This window comes from Phyllostomus hastatus, unplaced genomic scaffold (assembly GCF_019186645.2).
Source record: "Phyllostomus hastatus isolate PE091 unplaced genomic scaffold, TTU_PhHast_1.1 phas_contig_64, whole genome shotgun sequence".
NCBI classification, from domain to species: domain Eukaryota; kingdom Metazoa; phylum Chordata; class Mammalia; order Chiroptera; family Phyllostomidae; genus Phyllostomus; species Phyllostomus hastatus.
Window position 1 is genome coordinate 5,027,203 of NW_025333928.1, and position 25,669 is coordinate 5,052,871.

Here is a 25,669-nt window from a genome sequence, read left to right on the forward strand (position 1 = left end):
AAGTCAGATTAGCAAAAGGAAAAGAGAGTGGCTCATGGAAAGGACATGGGGGATTGAATATGAGCTTCAAGAACAAGGGCCTCAGACACTGGAACTGAGGCTGTAATACTAGCAAGGTGCTTTCTCACTGTGTTGTATCAGCTGGCATTGCTGTGTAACAAACCATCCCAACATTTACTAGCTTAAAGGAGCAATGATTTATGATTTCTCATGGTTCTGTGTGCTGCTTGGGTGATTCTTCTGACCTGGGTCTGTTTGGCCGATCTCTGCTGGGCTCCATCATGTGTCTTGGTCAGCTAGTGACTTGGCTGGTGCTGAGATCTGGTACCAATTCTAGTGGAGGAGTGAGGGTGTCCTCATGGCACCAAGCAATTCTTGGACAGCATTGGGTGTCCTGTAATTCAATTCAATTTGACACTGTCTACCTTGCAGATAACATCAGATCCCACTGGTTAAGGGTTCAGTCCCTTCACCCCGTCAGATGCCCATTGCAAGCCCAGATTGTTACCTGTGCTTTTGATTGGCCAGCTATAAATGAAAGGTCCCAACCACCCCCTCCAACTCAAGATATCAATTCCAAATCCAGGGTGTCACCTGAACTTCTGACAGACTGGCTATAAATCAGAGGTTCCCATGACCTTGCCCTTGGGTTTAATTAATTAGCTAGAGCAGCCCACAGTATGCAGGAAACCCATTCATTCATGAGGTTACCAGTTTATTAGGAAAGAACATACCTTGGAACAGCCAGATAGGATAGATGTCTAAGGCAAGGTCTATGGGAAGGGGCACAGAGCTCCATGTTCTCTCCAAGCACCATTGTCTCCACACCTCCACGTGTTTGCCAGCCCAGAAGTTCTCCAAACCACTTCCTTTTGGGTTTTTATGGTGGTTTTTCATCACATCAGCACAATTTAAATTATTGGCTATTGGTGATTGAACTCAATCTTTAGGCCCTTTCCCTTCCACAGAAGGCAGGGCTGGGACTGAAACTTCCAACCCTGTAATCACATGGTTGGTTCCTCTGACAACCAGCCCCATCCAAGTATATTTTCTAAAATCACCTCATTAACCTAACCAAAGACACCTTTATCACTTTCACCACAGGAGATCCCAAGGGTTTTAGCTCTGTGCCAGAAATGGGAGGAGGACCAAACACCTATTTCTTATTATTAACAACAGTATCACAGTCTCCTAGAATAGCGTCCCTACATGACTGACATTTGGCAGGCTTCTGGCACTTCAGTTCTCCTAATGGCCTCTTTTCCTCCAGTAGGCTAGTTGAAGCTCATCAATATATTGGTCTCAGGGTTCCATGTACAACAAGAGAGTGAAATCCCCAAAGCCCAGGTGTCTTTTAAGCCTTTATTTGTGTGTCACTGGTTATGGCCAAGACCAGACTCCCAGGTAGAGAAATAGACCCCACCCCTGGATGGGAGGAGCTACAAAGTCACATTGCAGAGGTGCGCACAGGAATAGGAGGAATGTCTCATCTCCCACACTGGCCCTCATCCACTGTGCTAGCTGTCCTGTTAGCCCTTCCAGGGCCACTCTGCTTTTCACCTAAGAGACTAGCCTGTAAGGACTACATCAACTGGGGTAGCTTGACTTCTGGTTGGGCTCCAGGGTAGAGGCTAATAGGAGATTGGAGGGTGAGAAGAGGTTACCCAGGAAATATATCATGGGGTTGTCCTGGCTCCACCCTCTGACTAAAGGTTGCTGTTCCTCTAAAGTCAGGCATCTCTACATAGTTCTCTCCCTTTGGGTCCCACAAACCATTTTCTTCCCTTGACCTTTTGCTCTTCTATCCCTAGTTACTGGTTTCTCTGTACCATGTCCATACCTCTATAGCCCATGAAAACTTTCTTAAATTCTCTTAGTTTGTGTGTGCTTTCTCTTTCCTGCTGGGACTCTGATTTGTCCTTGCCTCATTTGCTTCTGCTGTAGACAGGACATGTCTGCAAATATTTCTATCAATGTGGTTAATGTCAACCTCTTAGGGAAAGATAAAAACCCTCATGGTAGAAGTGGGCTTGTTACTCCATTCTTACTCACTGGTTGGTTGGTCCTCTGATGTCAGGAGACTGAAACTTTATTGTTTGTCAGGCTAGGACCACATGGCATTCTTATCTCAAAGAGCAGTGCATGTTATATGAAGAAGGATGGGAGTCTTCTGGCTGAGATGGAGGTGTAGGTAGACACACAGTAGCTCCTTGCACAACCAAAAGAAGGACAACAAATTTAAAAACAAAAAACAACCAGAGCTGCTAGAAAACTGAACTGTATGGAATTCCTACAACCAAGGAGTTAAAGAAGAAACATTCATCCAGATTGGTGGGAGGGGCAGAGACAGGCAGCTGGGTGGAGAGGACTTATGGCAAGATGGCAGCTGGTGGAGCAGGCAGCCCAACATTTATGTGCAGATAAACCAGGAGGAACAACTGGGGCTCAAGACAGACTGTGCAACCCAGGGAGGGAAAATAAAGCCTCAAAACCTCTGAAAAAAATCTGTAAGGGTTGAGGCAGTGGGAGAAACTCCCAGCCTCACAGGAGAGTTTGTTGGAGAGACCCACAGGGTCTTAGAATGTATATAATCCCACCTACCTGGGAATCAGCACCAGAAGGGTCCAGTTAGCTTGTGGTAGTGGAGGAAGTGACTGAAAGCCAGCTGAGAGCCAAGCAAGCAGCGTTGTTCCCTCTCAGACCCCTCCCCTACAAGCTGCCACAAAGCAGGGATATGGGTTCCCCGGCCCTGGCCAATACTTAAGGCTCTGCTTCTTACTACTTAACAGGCATACAGAGACAAAAATGGCCCAAATGAAAGAACACATCAAAGCTCCAGAAAAAGTACAACTAAGCAATGAAAAGATAACCAGCCTATTTGGTACTGACAGACTATCAGATGCACAGTTTAAAACACTGGTAATCAGGATGTTCACAGAAATGGTTCAGTACGGTTACAAAAATAGAGGAAAAGGTGAAGGCTATGAAAAATGAAATAAAGGAAAATGTTCAGGGAACCAACAGTGATGGGACTCAAATCAATGGTTTGGAGCAGAAGGAAGAAATAAACGTTTAACCAGAACATAATGAAGAAACAAGAATTCAAAAAAAAAGAGGAGAGGCTTAGGAACTTCTAGGACATCTTTAAATGTTCCAACATCCGAATTATAGGGGTGCCAGAAGAAGAAGAGGAAGAACAAAAAAATTGAAAACTTATTTGAACAAATAATGAAGGAGAACTTCCCCAATCTGGCAAAGGAAATAGACTTCCAGAAGTCCAGGAAACTCAGAGAGTCCCAAAGAAGTTGGACCCAAGGAAGCACACACCAAGGCACATCATAATTACATTAGACAAGATTAAAGATAAGGAGAGAATCTTAAAAGCAGCAAGAGAAAAGGAGATAGTTACCAACAAAGAAGTTCCCATAAGACTGTCAGCTGATTTCTCAAAAGAGACCTTGCAGGCAAGAAGGGGCTGGAAAGAAGTATTCCAAGTCATGAAAGGCAAGGACCTACACCCAAGATCACTCTATCCAGCAAAGCTCTCATTTAGAATGGAAAGGCAGATAAAGTGCTTCCCAGATAAGGTCAAGTTAAAGGAGTTCATCATCACCAAGCCCTTATTACATGAAAAGTTAAAGAGACTTACTTATCTAACAAAAAGAAGATAAAAATATGAACAGTGAAATGACAGCAAACTCACAACTAGCAACAGCTGAGCCTAAAAAAAACAAAAACAAACTAAGGAAACAACTAGAACAAGAACAGCATCGCAGAAATGGAGATCACATGGAGGGTTATCAGCGGGGGGAGGGGGAGGAGGGGAAAGGGGGAAAAGGTACAGGGAATAAGAAGCATAAATGGTAGGTACAAAATAGACAGGGGAGATTAAGAATAGTATAGGAAATGTACAAGCCAAAGAACTTATATGTGCAACCCATGCACATGAACTAAGGGCAGGGGAAGGCAGGTGGGAGGGGGGTGTAGGGCAGAGGGGAATAAAGGGGGTGAATGGGACATCTGTAATAGCATAATCAATAAACTATATTAAAAGGATAGGAAACTTTGATGAGCTGATAAGATCAATAGCTACCACAGTTTATTATAAGCTAACTTGACCACAGAAATCAGCATAACCTAATAAAGTTGGCATAAAAAAGTAAACTATAGTAAACTATGCATGTAGTTCAGCGATTTTCATCTTTTTCCATCTCATTGCATACATAAACAAGTTACTAAAATTCTGTGGCACACCAAAAACCATAGTAGATTTTTCACTGCTGTGACAAAAATATAGGTATAATTTTGATTCATTCATACCAGATGGCTATTGTGGTGGCTGTTGTCACTTATTTTTGTCATTAAAAAAAATTTGACAGTCTAAGGGAAAAGAAGTCAGTGCCCTTTGTCTAAGTAGTCAGGCAGTGCATGTTTTAAAGATTCTTGCAGCATACCAGTTGAAAATCGCTGGTCTAGATGAAAAATTCCTAAATAAAATATTTAATACTATTTAATTATTGGCACAGACATTTGGTTTAAATAGACTTCATTTTTTAAGGTGAAGGAAACAGCTCAAAGATAAAAGAAGCAAATAAAATTTTGATCAATGCAACAAAATATAGGAATGAAGATAAAAATAAGCCAGCTAGGAACTATGAAACCTGGAAAGTATAAATTAAGATGGTAGAAGTGATAGGTGAGTGTCTGTTGCCGAACAGATATAAATGAGTTGAAATTCTCTACTAAGAGAGGCAAAGACTACCAGATTGGATAAACAATGTATAGTTCTAGGCAAAGTTAAAGAGAAACTTAGAACATAGGTTAAAAATAAAGGGGACAAAGATATACCACAAAACACACATCAATATAAAACATGGTCTTGGTAATAATATGAGAAGAAATGGGACTCAAACCAAAAGTATACAAAGGAAGAAGGGGAAGAAAAATGTACTCTAAAATACTACTAGTGAGTGTGCAAATTAGTATAATCTTTTTGAAGACAAAATTACCAATATGTATCAAAAGCCTTAATGACCTTTTTGACCAAAGAATTACTAAACCTAATCCTTTTTTTGACCTAAGAATTACAATTTAGGAATATTTGCTGAGGAACTATTTAATTGCATGTGCATTTATTTAGCTAAAGTGGTATTGATTGTATCAGGATTCATACTAATAAAAATTTGGAAACAACCTGAATGCTGCCAATCAGGGCTTATGTAAGTAAAATGTATCCATCTAATGGGATGCTGTGCAGTGATTAAAATGTCAGTGTCTGGGGTGGTGGAAATGTCTAGATCTTGACTGAGATGGTGTCTATACAGGTGCACACGTTTTTCAAAACTCATAAAATTGCTCTACCACAGTGGCGGTTCTTCTGCTAATTAGCATTGCTTGGTTGCATGCACCAGAAACCACCTTTGCTTAAGTTAAATTAGGAAGGAATTTATTGGAAAGGGTATGATGAACTCCAGAGAACTGGAGGATAAACTAAATCACCACACCAGCTGTATCTGATTTGGGTGCTTATGTTGCTTTGGTCCAAAATTCAAATTCCAGACAGAGAGAGATGCTTTGGCTGACCTCGGGTCCTAACCAATCCTTGGTTGGGTTTTTATGGTGTTTCCTCCTAGACTAAACACTATGGGAGGATGGGGTGGGGGTAGTGTTGGATCTTTGAAAGGGAATTGGGGCAGTCTTATCAAAAAGGAAGCAGAGAGGTTGAACAGATCAAAACAGCACATGTCCACTGCAATTTTTAAACACTACTTTTCAGCATGCAGACAGGTTGAATGCTTAAGGATTATTTGGGTAGTCTGCTAAAAACAGACCTCACGTGAAGAGATACAGACTGGGGCCTGTGTATCTATATTTTAAAGCCCTTCAGGTAATTCTGATGGGTAGCTGAGTTTGGAAACCAGCATAAGGCAAAACTGTGCAGTGGCTCTTAAACCAGAATGGTTGGGTTTGAATTCCAGGTTTGCCACTAACTAGCTAAATAATCTTGGGCTAGTTACCTACTCTTTCCACCTAAGTTTCCTCATCTGACAAAATAGGATAAAATAGCACCCTCCTCAGTGGGGTCAGGTGAGGATTAAATGAATTAATCCACTGTGAAGGCTTTGTGCTTTGCCTGGCACATAGTATGTGCTGACTCATATTATTGCTACCAATGGTCATTTCAAATCTTAGAGTGTGAGTTTCCAAAATCCAGCCTTATCTTTGGCACAGCATGCATCCATCTTGCTTGTCACAGAATGGAAAAACAGAGTCACCTCCCTATGGGCTGGTTGGGGGAAAAGTCTAATAAAATGATGGTAAGCTGATAAAATGCGATTCTTTGACTGTGAAGTGAATTCCATGTGATCTGTGCTCATTTACCATGTGCCAACAATGGCTTGTGCACTGCAGACCAGCACACACAGGCCAGCATGGGTTGCTTTTCACCAGCCCTTTGTTCCTCACTGTCACAAAGATATAGAGCTTCATGCTGTGGCAGAAGAAGTAAATCCATGATGTGCAGCATGATACCAACAGTTTCTACTGAGCAGAAAGAAGAGAGCTGCTGGGGCTTGAAAGAGGTGGAGGAAAGATATCCTGTCTTATGAATTCTTTAGGCTTCTCCTCACTGGGGGTGGGAGCAGCCTCAGAGCCTGAAAAGAGCAATTTCCCAGAAGACCTTAGCCTGTGGTTCCTGCAGATGTGGAAGAAGAGAGACTTAAAAGGCAGATGATCCTGGAGAGGAAGCCTGGAAAGATGTGAAAGGCACTGGTCCAGGATTCACAAGCCGTCACTCTGTCTTCCTTTTGTCTTTGACCTGTTCATTCCCTCTACCTCTACTGGTTTGGGATTCTAGGATTTTCAAGTTGTTTTTTTAAAACAGTAACACCTAAGAACGAGCATTTATAGATATAATTCTGTTTTAAGCACTTTATTTGTAATAATTTTATTCTTCATTTTACTCTGTGAGGTAAATACCATTGTTACCATCCCCAATTGGTAAATAAGGAAACTGCGGTACTCGGAGACTAAGGGACTTGCCCAAGACCACATGACCAGTGAGTGATAGAGCCAGGAGTCAAACTAAGCAGCCTGGTCCTCCAGTGCATGTTCTTACTCTGCACCCTGAGCTGCCTCATAACCTCATCCCTGTCCACTTGTGCAAACCTAACTGAAGTACACAACCATTTCCCCTGAGAACTGCCTCTCCAGATACACACTCCTGGAAGCCCCATTGGGTCAATGCGTGTAGACATCTGCCCCAAGCTTGAATGATCGGACTCCATCTTCTAGGAATTTAGAATTTGGATATAAAGATTCTGGTTCCAGTCACATAGCTTTTGAAACACATTTTTTATACATGAAAAGTGCCCATCTTGATGGATTCTCATACAGCGAACATTTCTCTGTAACCAGAACCCAGAAGCCCTTCTGTGCTCCCTTCTAGTTCCTGCACCTCTAATCCTGTCCTTCGAGATCAGCAGTAGTTTCCCTGCTTTTGCTTTTTCACCCCATTGAACTATTTATTTTTTATTTTATTTTGGAAGGAACATGTAACTTGAGATCTACCCCTTCAACACATGTTTAAGTGCACAGCACAGTGTGGCTGACTGCAGGTGCAGTGATGCACAGCAGAGCTCTAGGATTTAATTCGTCTTGCTTAATGGAGACTTTATGCCCATTGAGTAGTAACCACCTTTCTCTCTCTCATCGCAACTCCTGGCACCCACAGTTCCACTCTTTGATTCCATGGGTTTGACTATTTTAGATACCTGGTGTAAGGGGAATCATAGTCTTTCTGTGACTGGCTTATTTCACGTAGTGCAATGTCCTCCAAGTCCATTCATGTTTGCCCATATTGCAGAATTTCCTTCGTTTTAAAACTGGAATGATATTCTGTTGTACATATACACCCCATTTTCTTTATCCATTTATCTGCCAGTGGACATTTGGGTTGTTCCCACGCCATGGGTATTGTGAGTAATGCTGCTGTGGTGAACACGAGAGTACTGAAATCTCCCATGTTCACCTGATTTCAGCTCTTTTGGATAAATGCCCAGAAGTGAGATTGATGGATTATAGGGTAGTTACATTTTTTACTTTTTGAGAAACCTCCAAATGGGCTAGGGTCTCGAATAGACATTTCTCTAGAGAAGACATGCAAATCGCCAACAGGTATATGAAAAAATGCTCAATGTCACTAGTTATCAGGGAATGTGAATTAAATCCCCAGTGAGATATCACCTCACACTTATCAGAATAACTAATCAAAAGACTAGTCAAAAGACGAGCCCAAAGAACTGGTGTTGGCCTGCTTGTGGAGGAATTGGAACACTTGCACACTTTCGGTGGGAAGCAGAATGGTGCAGCCACTGTGGAAAACAGTGTGCCTGCTTTTGAACTCTGTGCAAATTGAATTATATTGTTGACCCTCTCTTGGCTTGGCTGCTTTCCTCCGTATTGTTTGTGGCCACATGACTTTGAAATGATGCACAGCATCCCATTTTTTTGGCTGTCTAACTCCAAAGCCAGGCAGGTTAAAGAAATTACTCAAGTGTGTGCTAACAAGGAGTGTTCTTCTACTGTGTGTGCCCCTGTCCAAAATGGGCAGCCACCTACTCAGCTCCAATTTTTTTTTATTCCTGCTATTTAAAGGACCAAGGCCCAGCCCTGGATGGGTGACTCCGTTGGTTGGAACATCATCCCGTGCACCAACAATGTTGCAGGCTGAATCTCTGTTTGGGTCTCCAGAGGAGGCAACTGATTGATGTTTCTCTTTCTCTCTCTCTCCCTCTCTCCCTCTCCACCACTCTTTCTCTCTAAAATCCATAAATATATTTTTGGGTGAGGGTTTAAAAAAATAAAGGGCCAAGGTCCGGATTTTCCAATTTTTTCAAGACAAGTCTGAATCTCCTAATTTTAGATGTTGACAAATAATTTGAGAATTACAACTGTGGTGTATTTGAAGCACATTTATGGGTTAAATTCATTCTGTGCACCACCAGTTTTCAACCTCTGCATTAGTAGGTTGGAACTGGTGGCAGGACTCTGTACCCCTCATGAAGAAAGAAGGGAAAATGTAGATTTAGTCTAATCTGCCTTCTTTGGGGAGTAGAAAGGGAGCAACAGTCCAAAATGGGGAGGTGTAAAAGCACGAAGAGGTCCCTTTTCCAAGGCAGTGTGGATGAGCTTGACCTTGGCTGGGCCCACACCCATTTTTCTAACCTTGGGCTCAGCCCTGGTTAGGAACTGTAGGCTGTAGCGCCCCCTGCTGGATTTAGCACCATCCATGTCCTTGAGATCTGCAGGTTAGTTGGCTTCTCCTAAAGTCTTGGAGAGGAGGGCATTTACCATTCTGCATAATGTATTAAAGCGCCTGCTGCTGACATGAACTGCAGAGACACCTGTGAAGATTCACCTTGGCTTCCTGCCTTTGGTCAGTCACCCACGCCACTCAGACGTTGCCACTTTAATTCTTTTAAATTGGGAGGATCAGACTGGGTTGCCCTTCCCTCAATCCAAGCCTCACCTTTTCTATACATTGAAAAATATTTGAAGCATTTCTGGCATTCACTTGGAACCTGTCCTGGTTTTTGGGCTGAGATATATACTCCTATTTTTACACAAATAGGTACTTTCAGTGGTTGTTTGGGGGTGAGGACCGATTGAAATGTGCAGGCTCAGGTCAGTGGTCTTGCATTGAATAAAAGCATGACACCTGGGTTCAGATCTCAGCTCTGCTACTTACTAGCTGTGTGACTTTGGATAAGTCACTTAACTTCTCTGTGTCCCTGTTTCTTCATTTTCAAGATGAAGATGATAATATACTGCTTCATAGGGATGCTGGGAGTATTAAATATGTTAATGTATGCAAAGAGCTTACATAGTGCCTGGCATATTATGTAAACATTTGCTTGACCTGGAATCGTGAACCTGTTTCTGCCTTCAATCTTGACCTTCAGGTCTTGATTCTGTTTCTTAATGCTGCATCATAGCCCTTCCTCGTGCAATTTTCTGTCTTTGATCCTCTTCACCCTGTAACTGTAGATCTGCAAAGTCCCACTGAGCAATGGAGAATTCTTGGGGCCTCTTCCTCTATGCTCCCATTTGTTCCCTACTTGCGTATCTCTCCATTGCCAAATCCTATTGTACCTCCAACATAATGATAGCTAACACTTATGTGCCTACCATAAGTCAGCTGTTGTTCTAAGTGACTTATATACACTAACTCATGGCATCCTCACCCTATGAGAAAGATGGTCTCTTATGCCCATTTTATAGGGGAGAAAGCTGCAGCAGAGAAGTTATCTAGCTTGCTAAGTCACATGACTAATAAGCAGAGTCTGGATTTGAACTTGACCTGGCTCTAGAGTTTGCTGTTAACCACAACGATATGCTGCTATCCACTTTTTCATCCTTACGGAGAGAACCTTGGTCTAGAACTAGGACCAGTAGCCTCCTGTCCTGTTCCCTGGCTCCTCTCTGCCTCACCAGCCTGGCATTTCCACACTACTGTGGAGTCATCTTTCTGAAAACCAGAAGTGAGTATGTCATTGTTCTGGCTGAAAACCTGTCAGTGGTTTCCCATTGCTCTTGGGACAAAGTCAATACTTGCTGGAGTGCAGTGCTGCCTCTGGCTAGCCCAGCTCCAGCCTAAGGAGAAGGGGGGGCAGGTAAGGAAAAGGGTCTTTAACCATAGCTCAGACAGAGCAGACTGCCAGCAAACCCACCAGTAGTAAAGCACTGAGGAAGCAAGTGGCTTACCAGAGCGCGCCCTCTACTGGAAGTTTGAAGAAACCTCATCATTACTAGCCTGGCATTGTGGCTCCTTGTGAACTTAGACATCATCAGAAGTCCACTGAACTTCGGATTAGCAAACTTTCCTTCCAGTGTCTGGTGTGAGAAATTGCTCAAGACTTCAAGATAGATCTGCATGTACAGAGCACAGCTACTGGTGCTTTGCAGGAGGCAAGTGAATCCTGTCTGGTTGGCCTTTTTGAAGACACCAAACTGTGCTGTCCATGCCAAATGTGTAACAGTTATGACAAAAGACATACAGCTAGCATGCCGCATATGTGGAGATTGTGCTTAAGAATCAATCGTGATAGGAAACATTTCATTCTTTTTAAAAAAAATCTTCACCCAGGGATATGTTTATTGATTTTTGATAGAAAGAGAGGGAGGCAGGGAGAGAGGTGAAAGGGAGGAAGGGAGAAAAGGAGGGGGAGAGAGAGGGAGAGACAGACAGACAGACAGACATCAATGTAAGAGAGAAACACTGATCTGTAGCTTCCCATATGCATCCTGACCAGGGATCGAACCTGCAACCCAGGTCTGTGCCCTGACCAGGAATTGGACCTGCAACATTTTGGTGTACAGGATGAAGCTCCAACCAACCAAACCACCTGGCCAGGGCCCAATATTTCAGTCCTTAAAAAAGGAAAACATACTATCTTCCTATTATTGGTAGTTCTGAATGTTAGATATTTTTTCCCATGGGTTCAAAAGGTACCTAAGTACATGACCGCAAGTTGAAAATAGGGGCAGGAAACAGGCATTGGCAGTTTTTCCATCTCCATCTGTGTGTGAACCGTTTTACTATGAACATGGAGACATAAAGGATCGGTGCACGTCACAATGTCTCAGTGGATATGGTTTGGCAGCTCAACTTTAGGACAATATAAATAAACCTGTTAAATTTTTGTATACAATGCCAGCATTTGGGTTTTTTAAAGGTAAATTTCTTGTTGATGGCAACTAAATGGAGTTCGTAGCATTTTTACCACACAGTGGACTCCACCCTTAGTGTGCTTTTCTAGCTGAGTTGTCCCATGTGCAAGTCCATGTTTTTCGTGCTGTCCGTCTTCTGCACAGTTCCTGTAAGTTTCCTATTAAAACACATTAAATAACGTATTAAAGAAATGCTCCTTGGCATGGCTTATGAGCAGGATCATCATATGTGCCCCTTTGCCAAGCTTGTCCATGAACAGAACTGGCTGTTCCATCGCATCGGAGCCCCAAAGCACTCACACTGGGTGTCATTCTTAAGAGTCCGCTTTGGCAGATGGATTAGAGGGCCACCTCACACATCAGGCCCCTGCATGCAGTGGGCCCTTTCCTCCCTCCATGCTCTTTTGGACCACTCCCCTCCCCACCCTCTGAGCTTTCCTCTTTCACTCTCCTGTGCCCTAGTAGCCCACCCACCACTAGACATTTGCATGTGCTGACCCACTGTGGGCAACTCCTCTCTCCTGCGTCCCCTTCAGTTTGGTGAATCTTGGTCCTGGTTGCATATCTGAATCATTTATGAAAATTATAAACAAACACTGGTACCTGAGCCCAAGGTAGACAAATCAAAGCCTCTGGCTGACCCCAGCCTCCCTGTTGATTTCACTGTGCACCCTGGATTAAGACCCCTGTTGACCCCCCTCACCCTCTGGGCTGCAGCTCAGCATCTTCTCCCTGGGGAAACCCTCTCTGACCTCCCTGACCAGGTCAGTCCTGCTATTTTGCACTCCTAGAGCACCACATATCTCTTTGTGCTGTCACACATCACAGGGGTGTGACATGGTGACAAAGAGTCCAGATTCTGGATTCAAATGACTGTGTGACCTTGGGCACTTATTTAACTTCTCTGTGCCCCAGTTTTCTCCTGTGAAATGAGGATAATAACAAACCTTATTCAATGAGGGTCAAGTCAGTTAATTAAATGTAAACTTCTTAGAGTAGTGCCTGGCCTGAAATAGCTGCTACTGTAATAACGATCACCACTATTATTACGCATCGTTGGCATTATAGATGCCTAAAGGTGGGTTGGTGTCTGCTCTTCGACCCCTTCACACCCACAGTGTGGTTGGTGCACGGCACAGGGTAACTCTTCAGCTACTCTGCTGAGCACGGCCGTGTCCCTGTGATGTCCTTGGTAAAGGGTGCTGGGTCGTGTGCCAGACCTTGTCCTCCTCAGTTAGGCTTCTTGTCTTTGTGGATCTTGTGTATAGTGTTTAGGATTGTTAGGGTCAGAACCTGTATGGGCTGGTGGTGTCCAGAGTCCCAGGTGCTGAAGGTGACCCTGCAGCTTCCTTTGTGTCCTTCTACATGAAAGTTCTTTCTGCTCTTCTGAAATGGAGTTTGGGTGTGCCAGGGCAACCCAGGACAGAGGGAGCTGTCAGGAAACTAGTCGCTGGCTGCATCCAGAAATCGAGATGGCAGCGTCTGTGCACATTGAGTAACCCTGGGCCCTGGTCTTGCATTTGGGCAACCCCTACTCAGCAGGGAGAGAGAGGCTCAGACCATGTCCCTGGTCCCTGAGCTGACTGATGGTGCTGTGGGGAAAGGCGGGGTGGCCGGGGAAGGGGATGGGGATGGAGCTTGTTTTGTGGGTGATGGGAGGATTCATTTATAACTCGGGGGTGTGACCTGTTGCAGTGTGACTGCTTCTTGAACCCACTGCTGTACACTGAGCAGCAAATTCACCTTGTGACCTCCACAGGAAAAGGTGGGGCCACACTGTGAACAGCCTGGACCACCCAGGTTGTCAGAACTTAAAAGGCCCCTGGGGAATGCCCAGCTTAACCCCTTTGTTTTCTGAAGGGGGAACTGAGACCAGAGCATGAAAGTGACTTGCCCAAGATCACAGATGTAGTTTTTCTCTTCAGTTAACATTTATCAGGTGCATACTACATGCCTACTGCTGTGGTAGTAAGAACAATGTAATAATCATGATTTCATTATGAATTATGAGATCAATCAAGATTGATTTCATTAATCTTTGCAAATCAAGAAAGCAGAAACATTTATTATATTCAACAAACACTTGTATAGTGTTTTACTAAGTGCCAGGCAGAGTGCTAAGCCTTTTAAAAATCTTAACTCATTAAATTCTCATAATCCTATGAGGATTCGGTGCTATTATTGTTTTTGCTTTAAAGATGAGGAAACTGAAGCACAGAGAGGTTAGGTAACCAGCCCTAAATCACACAGCTAGGAAATCATTGAATTGAGATTCAATCCCAGGCAGCCTGGCCTTGCAGTACAGGTTACTCTTCTGTAGTGTCTTGTCACGTGACAGTTCTTATCTCCATTTTAAAGGTGAGAAACTCAAGGCTCATTTGACTTAAATAACTTGCTCAAGGCTGCATGACTGGGAAGCAACAGAACTAGGATTGAATTTGAATGGTCTGGCTTTAGAGTCTGACTCATTATTCCTCTACTAAATACTTTCCTGTGGGGATCTTGTGGCCAAGGGGTCTGAGCTGGGGACAGGGCCTGGGGTCCCGAGGCAAAGCTGGGAGCTAGGCATCTGGAGTAGGGGTGGTGTGAGGCAGGTCCACCCAGGTTGCAGCAGGACACGGTGCAGCTGCACTGCACAGAGCCCCAGCCAGGTGGCTTCACCCCAAGCTACCTGTCCTCAGATTGTAGCTCAAAGCAAGTCCACAGGCAGGGCTCCCAGACCTCTCTGTCCAGCTGAATCCCTTGCTATAAACTGCTAAGCTCCTTGAGCTTCCCCTTTCCAATTCTTGAAAGCAAATATTTATTTACCCATTTTTGCTGTCTCCTTCCAGCTGGGTGGGAGCCCAGGAAGACCGTGTATCTGATTTCACTCATCCGGCACCTGACACATGCAAGGTGCTTGACAAATATTTGGTGAATAAATGGATAAACAAATGAATGACTCATTGCTTCAGTGGAGGAAATTGGCATAGGAAATCCAGACTGAAGTTCAAGAAGCAAGAACACATATGGGGTTTACTGGGAAAAGTTATGCTGTGGACCTAGGATGCCCTGATTGGTAATAACTCATAATTAATAACAATAGCTGAGTGCCAGCTCTGTGGCAGGCAACTGTTTTAAAGGTTCTAAGTGATCCAGTCACCGTAACAGCCCCAGGGAGTCGACATCATTGCTGTCTCTGGTTAACAGAAGAGGAAGCTGAAGTGTGGAGTGCTCAGGCATGCAGCCGAGGGATGGGGCTAGGAAGCGCTGGGGCTTGAATCCAGATAACCTGACCGGGAGCCTCACCATTTAAACGCCCAACTGACCACCTCTTCACAGTGCACTGAATCCTATATTAGGTTGAGGGTCACTTGACTAGTCCAGGCCTCACCACCTGGAAAGGATGTAGCTTCTTGTACCCTGATGACCCAGGTACCAAATTGGGGCTGAATCTGCAGGTCCAATGCTTAATGCCTTGGCGCCACTTAGAGGTGGGCTGGCTGGTATGTGCAGCCTTCCAGAAGAAAACTCCTGTTTGCTGTGAGAATGAGGACTCCCCCTTCTACCGGAGGCTGGGTCTTCATTCCCTGGCTCCTTGAATGGAAGCAACTGCTGTTGACTCCAGTCTCCCTTGGCTATATGCTAGTGTGGGGCTTACAAACTCAGGTGCCTGCAGGGGCCAGGCAGTGTCCAGCGGGCGGGCTGGGGACCGTGGAGACTGGTAGAATATAAGCCCCACCTAAAGGGCATGGCCAGGACTCAGCTCCAGCCAAGGGCTGCCTTCAGGAGAGCTGGTTCCATGTTGACAGCTCTGAGCCCTTCGCCAGGTTTCTGTATAATTCAAGTGAGGCAGGAGACAGCATAGGAAGAACTCTGAGACTGCAATACTGCTACTGGCCAGCATTTAGCACCCTGGTTGCCAGGAAACACCTTTTACCAATTATGTAGAATGAATAGTAAACTGAGGCAGGAAGGAGGAAGGAGACATGTCCCACATACTAACTCAGCAGTCCTGAGCCTGGTCTGATAATATTGCCAGGTGTTCCAACATCACAAGAAACACTATATTAGCAAGAAAGAAGGGAAGTCCTTGAATTCTATGTAGCATTTCCACTATCTGGGAAAGAAAGCCTTGAAACGGTACTTTCATCTCAAGGCCTGAATGTGGGAGAGGGTCCCCGGTGCTTACAGAAAGAGCCCATAAAACAACTTTGGTTAATGGCCTACCTCTGGTCATTATCTGTTTCATGAGGGAGTCCCTGATGCTTACAGAAAGAGTTCCTAAATAACTTTGGAAAGTGCCCCAATTTTAATTAACTGCCTCCTGTCACATATTTGTTTTACAACAAGATGAACAAATGGAGTCTGGAGCAAGATAAGGATTCAGGCTAACAAACCCCCACACATCCCTAAGTTTGGGTAGTCACATTCCCCCAGGAAAGCTGGCACCACATTTACCCCTTAATCAATATGTCTGTCTGTCTGTCTGTCTGTCTGTCTCTCTCTCTCTCAGTGCTCTTGGCTCTCGGGTCACAGGGCCTCTGGCCACCTGGCCCTAGGCTGCCCAGGGGCTTGCCACCCTGGTCTTCAGCCGCTTTCACTTTTCTCACCTTGCTTTGCCTTGAAACTTTGCCTTTCACCCCCTAGTCTACCCATTCCTGTTCTCTTCCATGGGAACGGGCCACTAATAAACTGATTACATACTACTAGATTTGCTGATATGTAATTCTTTACATGTATCAGCAAGAAGAACCAGGTCTCTCCCGTCAACACAAGGGACACAACAACCCCATAAAATTGTGACTCCCCACTGCTGTAAGTCCTACCCAGGGGTCTGGAAATGTATCACTGCAAGAGATTGCTGGTATGCCAGGGAGAACGGTGTAGCCAGTCAAGAATGTCTGACTCAGCTGATGAATTGTGAATGCTGGTTCAAATAACATATCCTGGAAAGGTAAAGACTAACTTAACATTAATGGCAACTAAGAAGAGTTTAAGAGAAAAAAACTTTTCTAGAATGATATAAAGGAAGGCTCCAGATGTGATGTCTCTCTGTCTGTTTCGCTCAGTCTCTATGTCTCCTTCTCTCTGTGTCTCTCTGCTTTCTGGGCTGCCAGCCCTGATTCTGAGTGTACCCCTCCCCCTTCCCTATCCCATCCCCCATCCTCTACATCCCCTCATCCTCCCATCCTCCACTTAGCCCAACTCCAGCATCCAGCCCAGCATAGTTCCTTGTTCTGAATTCTGATTGGCCTAGTTCTCCCTTTATAAATTGCGTGTTACCCTGGCTAGTGTAGCTCTGTGGATAGAGCACTGGCCTGTGAGCCATAAGGTCATCAGTTCGATTCCCAGGCAGGGCACTTGCTTGGGTTGTGGCCAGGTCCCTGGTTGGGGGCATGTGAGAGGCAGCCGATTGATGTTTCTCTCACACAGCGATGTTTCTTTCCCTCTTGCTCTTCCTCTTTCTCTAAAAATAAATAAAAACAACAAAAAAATAAATTGCATGTCACTGACCAACACTGACCAGGCCTTGGTCTGTTCAGCAGGAGCAGGATGCATGAGGTCAGATGCTATACTGCCAACTGAGCTGGTGCTGTAGGTGGGGATTTTTCTAGAAGTGACAATAAGTAAGGTTGTCAGAAGTTGACATTTCTAATATATTCTGGAAGGATATGTGGGTGAAAATAACCATGGAAGTTTTGAAACCAGACTAGAGGGGTGGGTGGGTATAAAATACATATTTCTAGATGATATTATAAACCTATGATATGTAAAAAGAATATGGTACTGAGGCAGAAATAAAGAGATCAGTGAAGCATAGAGAAAATGTAAAAATGAACAAAGGACACATGAGAAATTTGTATATGATAAAAGAGGCATTTCCAATCAGCAAGGAGAAGAACATTCTATACAGTTTAGGTTTTTTTGGTTACAGCCAGCTATGCACTAGGAAAAAAATTACAGGTCTTTGCTCAGGGCTCCTGCTAAAATGGATTGCAAGGGAAATAGTGATTTCAGTGTAAAAGTGAAAGTATAAGAGAATGAAGAAGATGCTGGGGAGGACTTTCTAAATACAGCAGCAGAAACAGACCCAAAGGAAAAGGGAGAATATAGGAAATCTGTTACCAATCATTTAGAAAGAAGCAAACTTGAATTTAGATGCGGACAAAGACTGTGGACAGAAAATTTATGATGTTAGATGTTTATTCCACTAGTGACTGCTGGGCAGTGTCCATGCAGGGGCTCATGAACTGTCTCAGCATCTTAGGAATTAGGGACTGTTATTTTCACATCCCATTTTCAGATGAAGAAACTAAAATTTTAAAAGTCTTAAATGACTAGCCCCAGAGTCGAAAAGCTAAAGACTGCCAGAGCTGGGTGTTAAATTTGAACATGACTATCATTTAACTCCTGGTAAGAGTACCAACTCCAGTGTAGATCTTAATCCAGGAAATCGTATTTAAGAGTCTGCCGAAGTTTACCTGCCAGATACTTGTCCTTCAAATTGAACAATTAGTTATTTGCCAAAGGGGTGGGGGCTGGAAGAAGGCGCGATGTATCAGATGCTGGAGCAGACAGCCACCAGGCACACGTTTGCCCAGCAATAGCAGTTCTGTTCACTCTCCAGGAACAACATGAGAGATCTTCATCAAATCACGGTGTAACCACAGCTTCTGAACATACATATTTCATGTTCAGAGCATCGCAGTCCCCATGGTCCCAATTAAGGCTTTCCTGCTTCCTTGTGTCTTGGGAGTTGTGGGCATCTTGTTTAGACTTCGGGGCGTGGCGTACTGTTGGGTTTCCCAGCGTGGTGGTGCCTGCTGGGGGTTTTCACGGAACCCAGAAACACAGTAAAATGTGCTACTTGACTCTGTACATCTCTGTACAAAAGCATGTGCTACTCCCAGCCCGCTTTGCTCCCTCCTGCCTCCACAGGTATTAGGCACTTTTGTTAGGTCCTCTTGTACGGTGCTCTTTCACCTTTCCCCGTTTCTTCCTGCAGCCGTGAGTGACTCGATAGGCTTTGTATCCCTCCTTATTTTCTCACAAAAAATGGTAACATGTGACCTGCACGCTTCTGCATCATAGGTTTCTCTTTCCTTTTTCAGTCTCACTTAAAAATATACCCTTGAGATTGTTCCATAATAGTGAAGAATGCTTTCTTGTTCTTTACATCTCAGTAGAGTTCCATTGTGTAGTTGTGATACAGTCTGTTTTAAGCAGCCCCTCCCTATCACACTTGGCTTGTTTGAAACCTTTTGCTCTTAGAACCACTCCTTCAAGGAACAACTGTGTACACGTATTATTTCCTTTGTAGGAGGGTTGACCTCCAGCACCAATTCCCAAAAGTGGGATGACTGCTCCCAAAGGGAAAAACCATTTGTAATTTTGATAGGTGCTGCCAAGTTGTTCACACAGGGTTGGCCTGCCCACCAGGAATGTGCACATCTGTCTCCACAGTTTCTCAACAGAGACTGTTGGGATGAACATTTTAAACATTAATTTTAAGAGATGTCTATTTTATTCAAAGACATAGTAGGAAAAAACCCATAATTTGCACACTGACTGCCCCCCCACCCGAGTTCACACTGTTACGGAGTTTTGTTTTAAAATAGGTTTATTGAAGTAAAAGTGGCATGTTGAGTTCAAGCACAATGCCCAGTCAATCATATTATACTAATAGGTGGTACACAGACATACAAAATTATGATGGCTCATGACCAAAGCTTGGGAAGTGTCACCATGATTATTTTTTCTCTTTGGAATAATAAAATCAACAGCTTGTTCTTCCTGTGTGCTGAGCACTGTGCTGGGAGCTTTCACATCACAACAAATCCATGCAGTGGGTACTATTTTTAATCTCCATTTTATGGACAAGGAAGCAGAGACTCAGAGCAGTTAAGCCACTTGCCTGAGGTCCCACAGCTAGTGTGTGTGTATAACCTTCCTTCTGTTCTGAGATCATTTCTGACTGGAGTCTTCATTTTCCATTTGCTTGTCTACCTCCTGGGAAATGGACCTTCAGGGGCTTTTGTGGCCTATAAACAGTCAGGAGGACACAGACTGGATTCACAAGCTGCTTTTCATTCTTCCCTGACTGATGTGGTGGGTGTGCTTTCTTGACCTTCTGCTTCAACTCAGCTTCCTTATTCCTGCAGCTTTGCCTCAGCTCAGCCAGATTTCAGCCCACCTGTGAGCAAAGCCACATAGCCCATTCAGACCAACAAAGGCTATTTTAGGTTTTGACTTCGAGGTGTAAAGATTTTTTGTCTGTTTCTTATCTGTGCTTCCTTCTTTTGAGCTGCTTGTGCCCAGAGTCAGGCATTGAGCTGAAGGTGCTCAGGTGGGATCTGTCTGTTGGTCCTGGGGGTTGGGTGCTCACAGTGAAGACTCTGGTTTGGGGGTAGGTGTAGGGGACCCCAGATGTCCTGTCCCTGGCTGGTGCCACATTTGTGTGAGATGAAAGTTGTTATCATCTATAACCCCTGTCATGTGGGGGACCTCTGGGGAGCCTTAGGAGCAGAGAGGTAGTCAGGTGACACTCAGATGTTCCCACTCAGCTGCCCCTCTCTCTGGAGCTGGACAAACTTGTATTCCAATCCGGTTTCTCCCATTTTCTTCCTTTGTGACCAGGGACAGATTACTTTTCTAAGCTTCAGTTGGTCATCTGGAAAACCAGAATAATAATAACTACCCCCTCATTGGCTGTCATGTAGTTTGAAAGACATGCTAAGGACCATCCAGCACAGTGCTTTGCAGATAGTCTGTGCTTAGGTCATGGTGACAGTAGAAATCACAACAGTTGATGATCATTTTGGGGTTATTCATCAGTCTCATGGATCAGGATCAGAAGTGGAAGGAAACTTGGAAATATAAGCTTACCTAGTACAAAGCATGGGGGGCGGTGCTGAGCCACATGAATTAGTAGGGACAGGAATCACATCAGGATCTATGGAAACCTGATTTCTTGGGGTGGCAGAGAGGACCAGGGACTAGAGATCATGTGGAAATGTTGTGATAGGGATACAATTGTTTCAACCCTATTTCTGAAAGCACTTGGCCCTGAGGAAATGTGCTCACATGTGGTTGGATCCAAGCCCCATGAATTGTAGGGACTGAGGAAGGGGTGTCTGGCAGAAGTCACAAACCCCAACTCCTGCAGGGACCAGGTGCAAAGGGAAAGAGTGGAGCCAGTGTGGTGTGATACAATAGGGAATGGTGCAGACTGTGGAGAACTGGATAGTGTGTCCTTTATCTGAAGAGGACAACCATTGCTCAGCCCATAGCAATGTGGGTACAGTGTTGCCACAACTTGTGATTTTTCAAAAGGAGCCAGAAATTTACATTGTAGCTGACATTTCATGATTTTTAAATATTTTCAAATCAACTTATTTAAATTTACAACATTGGTTTGTGAGCAAGGACTCCAGATTTTGACCTCTGAGCATTGAAGAAGGACCCAGGCCAGCGATGGAGATAGGCTGCATAGGGCTCCCCCAGTGTGGCTTAGGGTGGGGGGAGGTCTGACTGTGAAACAAGATGAAGGGGGAGGGATTGAGGCAGAGGCAGGTGCTGTGCCTTTGAAGGGATTAAAACAAGACCTGGAGGGAGAGCTCTGATTTAGAGGTTACAAGAGGGAAACCCCCAAAACTCAAATTTATTTATAAAAAATGTATTTATTCTTACATATTTAAACTTCAGTCACCTTCAAAGTACTCCCCATTTGACGCAATGTGCCTATAGAGATTTTTCCCCACTCCTTAAAACAGTTTTTGAGCTCATTGATTTTGATGCATTTTAGTGCTTCTGCTGTATTTTGTTTCACCTCTTCCACATTGGCAAAATGATTCCCTTCGAGGACTTTTTTCATCTGGGGAAACAAAAGTCATAGCTTGGGGCAAGATCAGGTGAATAGGGAGGGTGGGGCCTGGAGGTCATGCCATTTTTTGGGTCAAAGACTGCTGAACACTCAGTGCAGTGTGGGCAGGTGTGCTTGTAAGTCACCCATTATGAAATGGGCAAACACACTGAAAGAGTCTTAAAAAAAGTTCACTGAAGCTGAATGCAGCCTCTCACAACACCACCAGCAGCTACACTGATACAGATGGGTTCCTAGAACACTCACCTAGTGGGGGAAGCCTGTACTACAAGGGGCCCACCCTCTAGAAGATAATACTGTTTTTGGGGGGTCCTCCCTCATAGATGGATTCCCAAGGTCATTCCAGGGTGGGTCAGTAGCTTCAGCTTCAGAGACTGGGAAAGGGATGTATTTTGGTTGAAGACAGAGCTGACACTACTGTACCAGTTATGAAAATATTGAAATACTATTAACCCAAGTGGTAAATAGCCATTGGGCCTGCTGAGCCTCATACCTCCCATCCATGCTCTTCTCCACGGCACCTCACCACAACCTGGCAATTAAAGAGGTAACTCCCAGCACAGCTAGGCCCCGTGGTCCATTCTGACTGGTCAGTGGGCAGTGCCTGAACCAAAGCGGTTGTCAGTATCAGCCTCATCGCAGATAACAGATGCCTATCTGGATTGGCTTAAGCACAAAGGAGAAGAATTTTTAGAGCACATGGGAGTCAGATGGAACTGGAGGGCAGGGCGCCGGGTCCCTGAGGGACTGGGATGGGGAGCTCCGTCTCTGAGGTCCCGTGACCTTCGTCTTTGTCCTCCTCTGTTCCTCGGAGCCTGCTGTGGCAAATAGCCGCCTCAGCTCTGGGGCTGCATGCCTGGCCACCTGCAGCTCAGTCACTAAACATGTGGGACATTTGAACCAAATATCTACCTCTCTGCCAGTCCCCTATGTCCAGGGGGAGTGGACATCTGAAAGTGCCAGCACACCCATCTCCGAGATGGCGCTGGTCAAGGATAGGCACAGAAAGGCACCCTGGAGGATTCCCCCTGAGGATCGTGGAGTCACGAGGACCCCAGTGTGGCTTTACTGCAAGCTCTCTAGGTGGCAAGAAGTGAGGGGCAGAACTGATCAGGGGACAAGCTGCTTGATCTGGGTGGTGGGAGGGGTTGGAGCGGTGGGTGGAGGAGGTCGGTACTTATAAGTATGAGACCTCCAGACAGCTGAGGCGGGGGTGAGGCTGGAGGGGCCTCCAGCAGCCTCTATGTAAACCATTGAAAAAAGAGCTTTCCCCTGCTACTTGCCTGGTTGGTCTTCCTCTCTCCTGGCTGGCTCTAATCTGTCTTGTGCAGGTCTCTTCCAGTCATTTTCTTCAATATGCATGCATTTGCAGGGGCTGTCAGTGGTTAGCAGTGTGATTGCAGCACCCCCTCCACACACATCCCCATCTCAACTCACTGACCTCTTCTTCCTGCTGGTCACTGTGGGCAGTGCTGTGCTTGCCAAGGCTGGGAGCCCTGGGCCAGTCCCTGCACCTCCAGTCTCTCAGTTTCCTTGTCTGTAAAGTGGGGGCAGTAAGTGGAATGTACTTCATGGGGATGTTAAAAGATTAAATAAGTTAATGACCAGTGAAATAGCCCCTCACAGTCTGCTTGTTCCCAGGTGCCAGCCCTGAAATAGCTCCTGGCATGACTCAGTGCCCAATAAATGTTAACATTTGCTCACTAAATATTTATTGAGCTCCTCCTATGTGCCAAATACAGTATATGCCCTGGGATATGATGCTGAGCAAAATTCCCTTGTGATGCCTGTAGTGTTTTTCAGTTAGGGGATGTGTAAGACGCGGTAACAAATAGCCCTTAGATACAGTGACTTAAACAAGACAGAAGGTAGGCTTTCCTCTGAAATGTCTGTCCAAGGCTAGTCAGGATGGTTTCATCCTTTCCACACCCAGCTCCAACTTTTGGTCCAAAGTGGTCACTTCCAGTTCTCACCATCTTCCAGCCAGTGTGAAGGAGAAAGGGACTGGGGGTGTTTATACATTCTTTTCAAGGAATTGACCCTGCCACACACATACTCCATTGGCCAGAACTCAGTTACTCAGGCACATCAGCTGCAAGGGAAACCAGGAACTGTGGTCTCTAACTGGGCAGCCATGCTCTCTACTAAAACTCAAGGATTTTCTTATTGAAGGGAAGAATGGATATTGGTGCAAATCTAGCAGTCTCTGCCACAACCTATGGGCTATCTCTTGGACTTGGAACTCTGTTCCCTGGAGCTGAGGTGCTAGCAAATGACCTCTTGCCCAGACTTGGGTTTTAGATCACTCCAGAAGCTTCCTCAGAGCATAAAAGGGGGAAGAATAGGGCCAGTGGACTTGTTTAACTGCTGGGTCTGTCTGTCACTTTGTTTTACTGTCTCTGGAGTCCTTGCTGCAGACAGGGACCAGTAGGCTGGGTTCTCAGATGGAGGCCTTGCAGGCACAGTGAGGGTGCTGGGGCTGGAACGGGGCCACCCACTTCTTACTCATTCGCCCACTCAGCCATGATTTATCAGCTGCCATGTCCGGACACAGGGCTCCAGTGACGGTTCTACCAGGTGGGATGAGTGCTGGGGGCCAAGTTCAGTTCTGGGTGCGTTCTCCAGTGACACTCAGTGCAGGGTAAATGCTGGCACACCACACTGACGCTGGCCTCTTTTGTCTGCTTTTCTTGGCCTTAGGACCCCCGGAGCAAGCACAAGTTTAAGATCCACACTTACTCCAGCCCCACGTTCTGCGACCACTGTGGGTCGCTGCTGTACGGACTCATCCACCAGGGCATGAAATGTGACAGTAAGTACATTTGCTCTTGGGCAGCTGGGCTGCTTCCTGCTGGTTTGGGGTCCAGGTCCAAAGAACATTCTGTCAAGTCCTGGGTAGGCTATTAGGCTGATGGTATGTTGCTGAGTAATGATCCTCTCACCCCAAAATGTAGGGGCTTAAAACCGTTGCTATTTATTTAGCCCATGATTCTGCAAGGCAGTCTTTGGGTCTGGGCTGGGCGTACTCATGCATGTGTCCTCGGTTAGCAAGTTGGCTGAGGGCTGTCTTGGCCTGGATGGCTTCACCTGTCTGTCCAGAAGGCTGGCTGTCATTTGGGAGACGGGGATGGTGGAGCCACATATCTTACCTTCTGAGTAGGCTAGCCTGGGCGTGCTCACATGGAGTTTGCAAGGTCACACGGGCTTAAAGGGAACAAGTCCCATGGATTGAAGCAGATCATAGGGCAAGGTTCACAGTCAGTGCAGGAAGGGAGAGTCCTCGAGTGTGGACTCAGGGAGGGTGGACACGTCGGGGCCCTTGCAGCTGTTTCCATCGTGACGTGCAGGCTGCGTGCCCTCTCTGCACGGAGGAGACCTGCCTCCCAGTGACACCCACGGTTCATGCTAGAAGAGGGAAGAGGATGATGCTCTGGCCAGGCTGAAGTGGGGGAAGGCAGGTGATGGCAGGGCTTCTCTTTGTGAAGCGAAGGACTGAATGGCTGGCACTGGGGAGCGAGCAGACTTTGAGAGCACTGGCTGCATGGGGACAGGGACTAAGGGGGCTGAAGGATCCTGAAGGCCTGTCGGCCCCCAGCGGGCTGAGCTGTCACAGGGGCCCTGAGATGCCGACAACAGGAGACATTCACAGGGGCAGAGTGATGGGGAAGAGTGTGAACATGGGTGGGCAGGCAGAGGGTGAGAGACGGAAACATACACACACACAGACAAGGGGCAGGCCATGGACAACACACATGTGCTGAGGTGTGGGGAGACATGAAAACACACTACATCATGCACAGTCGGGTGGGCCATGGATGACACACACATGTGCTCAGATGTAGGGAGAGATGGAAACACACACTGGCATACACAGACGGGCAGGCCATGGATGACACACACATGTGCTCAGATGTAGGGAGACATGGAAACACTCTGGCATGTACAGACAGGGGCAGGCAATGGATGACACACTGTGTGCTGAGGTGCGGGGAGAGATGGGGCGAAAGCTACGGAGGACTCAGTGAGAGAGAGACTCACTCAAGCAAGAGGAGGGATAGGCAGACCAATGTGAGT

General features: G+C 45.6%; 1 protein-coding gene across 3 annotated transcripts in view; it reads left to right on the top strand.

The window, feature by feature from the left end:
• PRKCB (protein kinase C beta) overlaps window positions 1-25,669 on the top strand; it is a 340,114-nt gene that overhangs the window by 162,655 nt on the left and 151,790 nt on the right. For 2 of the 3 annotated variants that reach the window (XM_045848918.1, XM_045848917.1), the window contains exon 4: window positions 24,296-24,407. In XM_045848918.1, the coding sequence (XP_045704874.1) occupies window positions 24,296-24,407 (112 nt within the window). Of the gene's footprint in view, window positions 1-24,044; window positions 24,173-24,295; window positions 24,408-25,669 lie in introns of those variants that run through there. The other variant, XM_045848919.1, reaches the window with a different exon arrangement.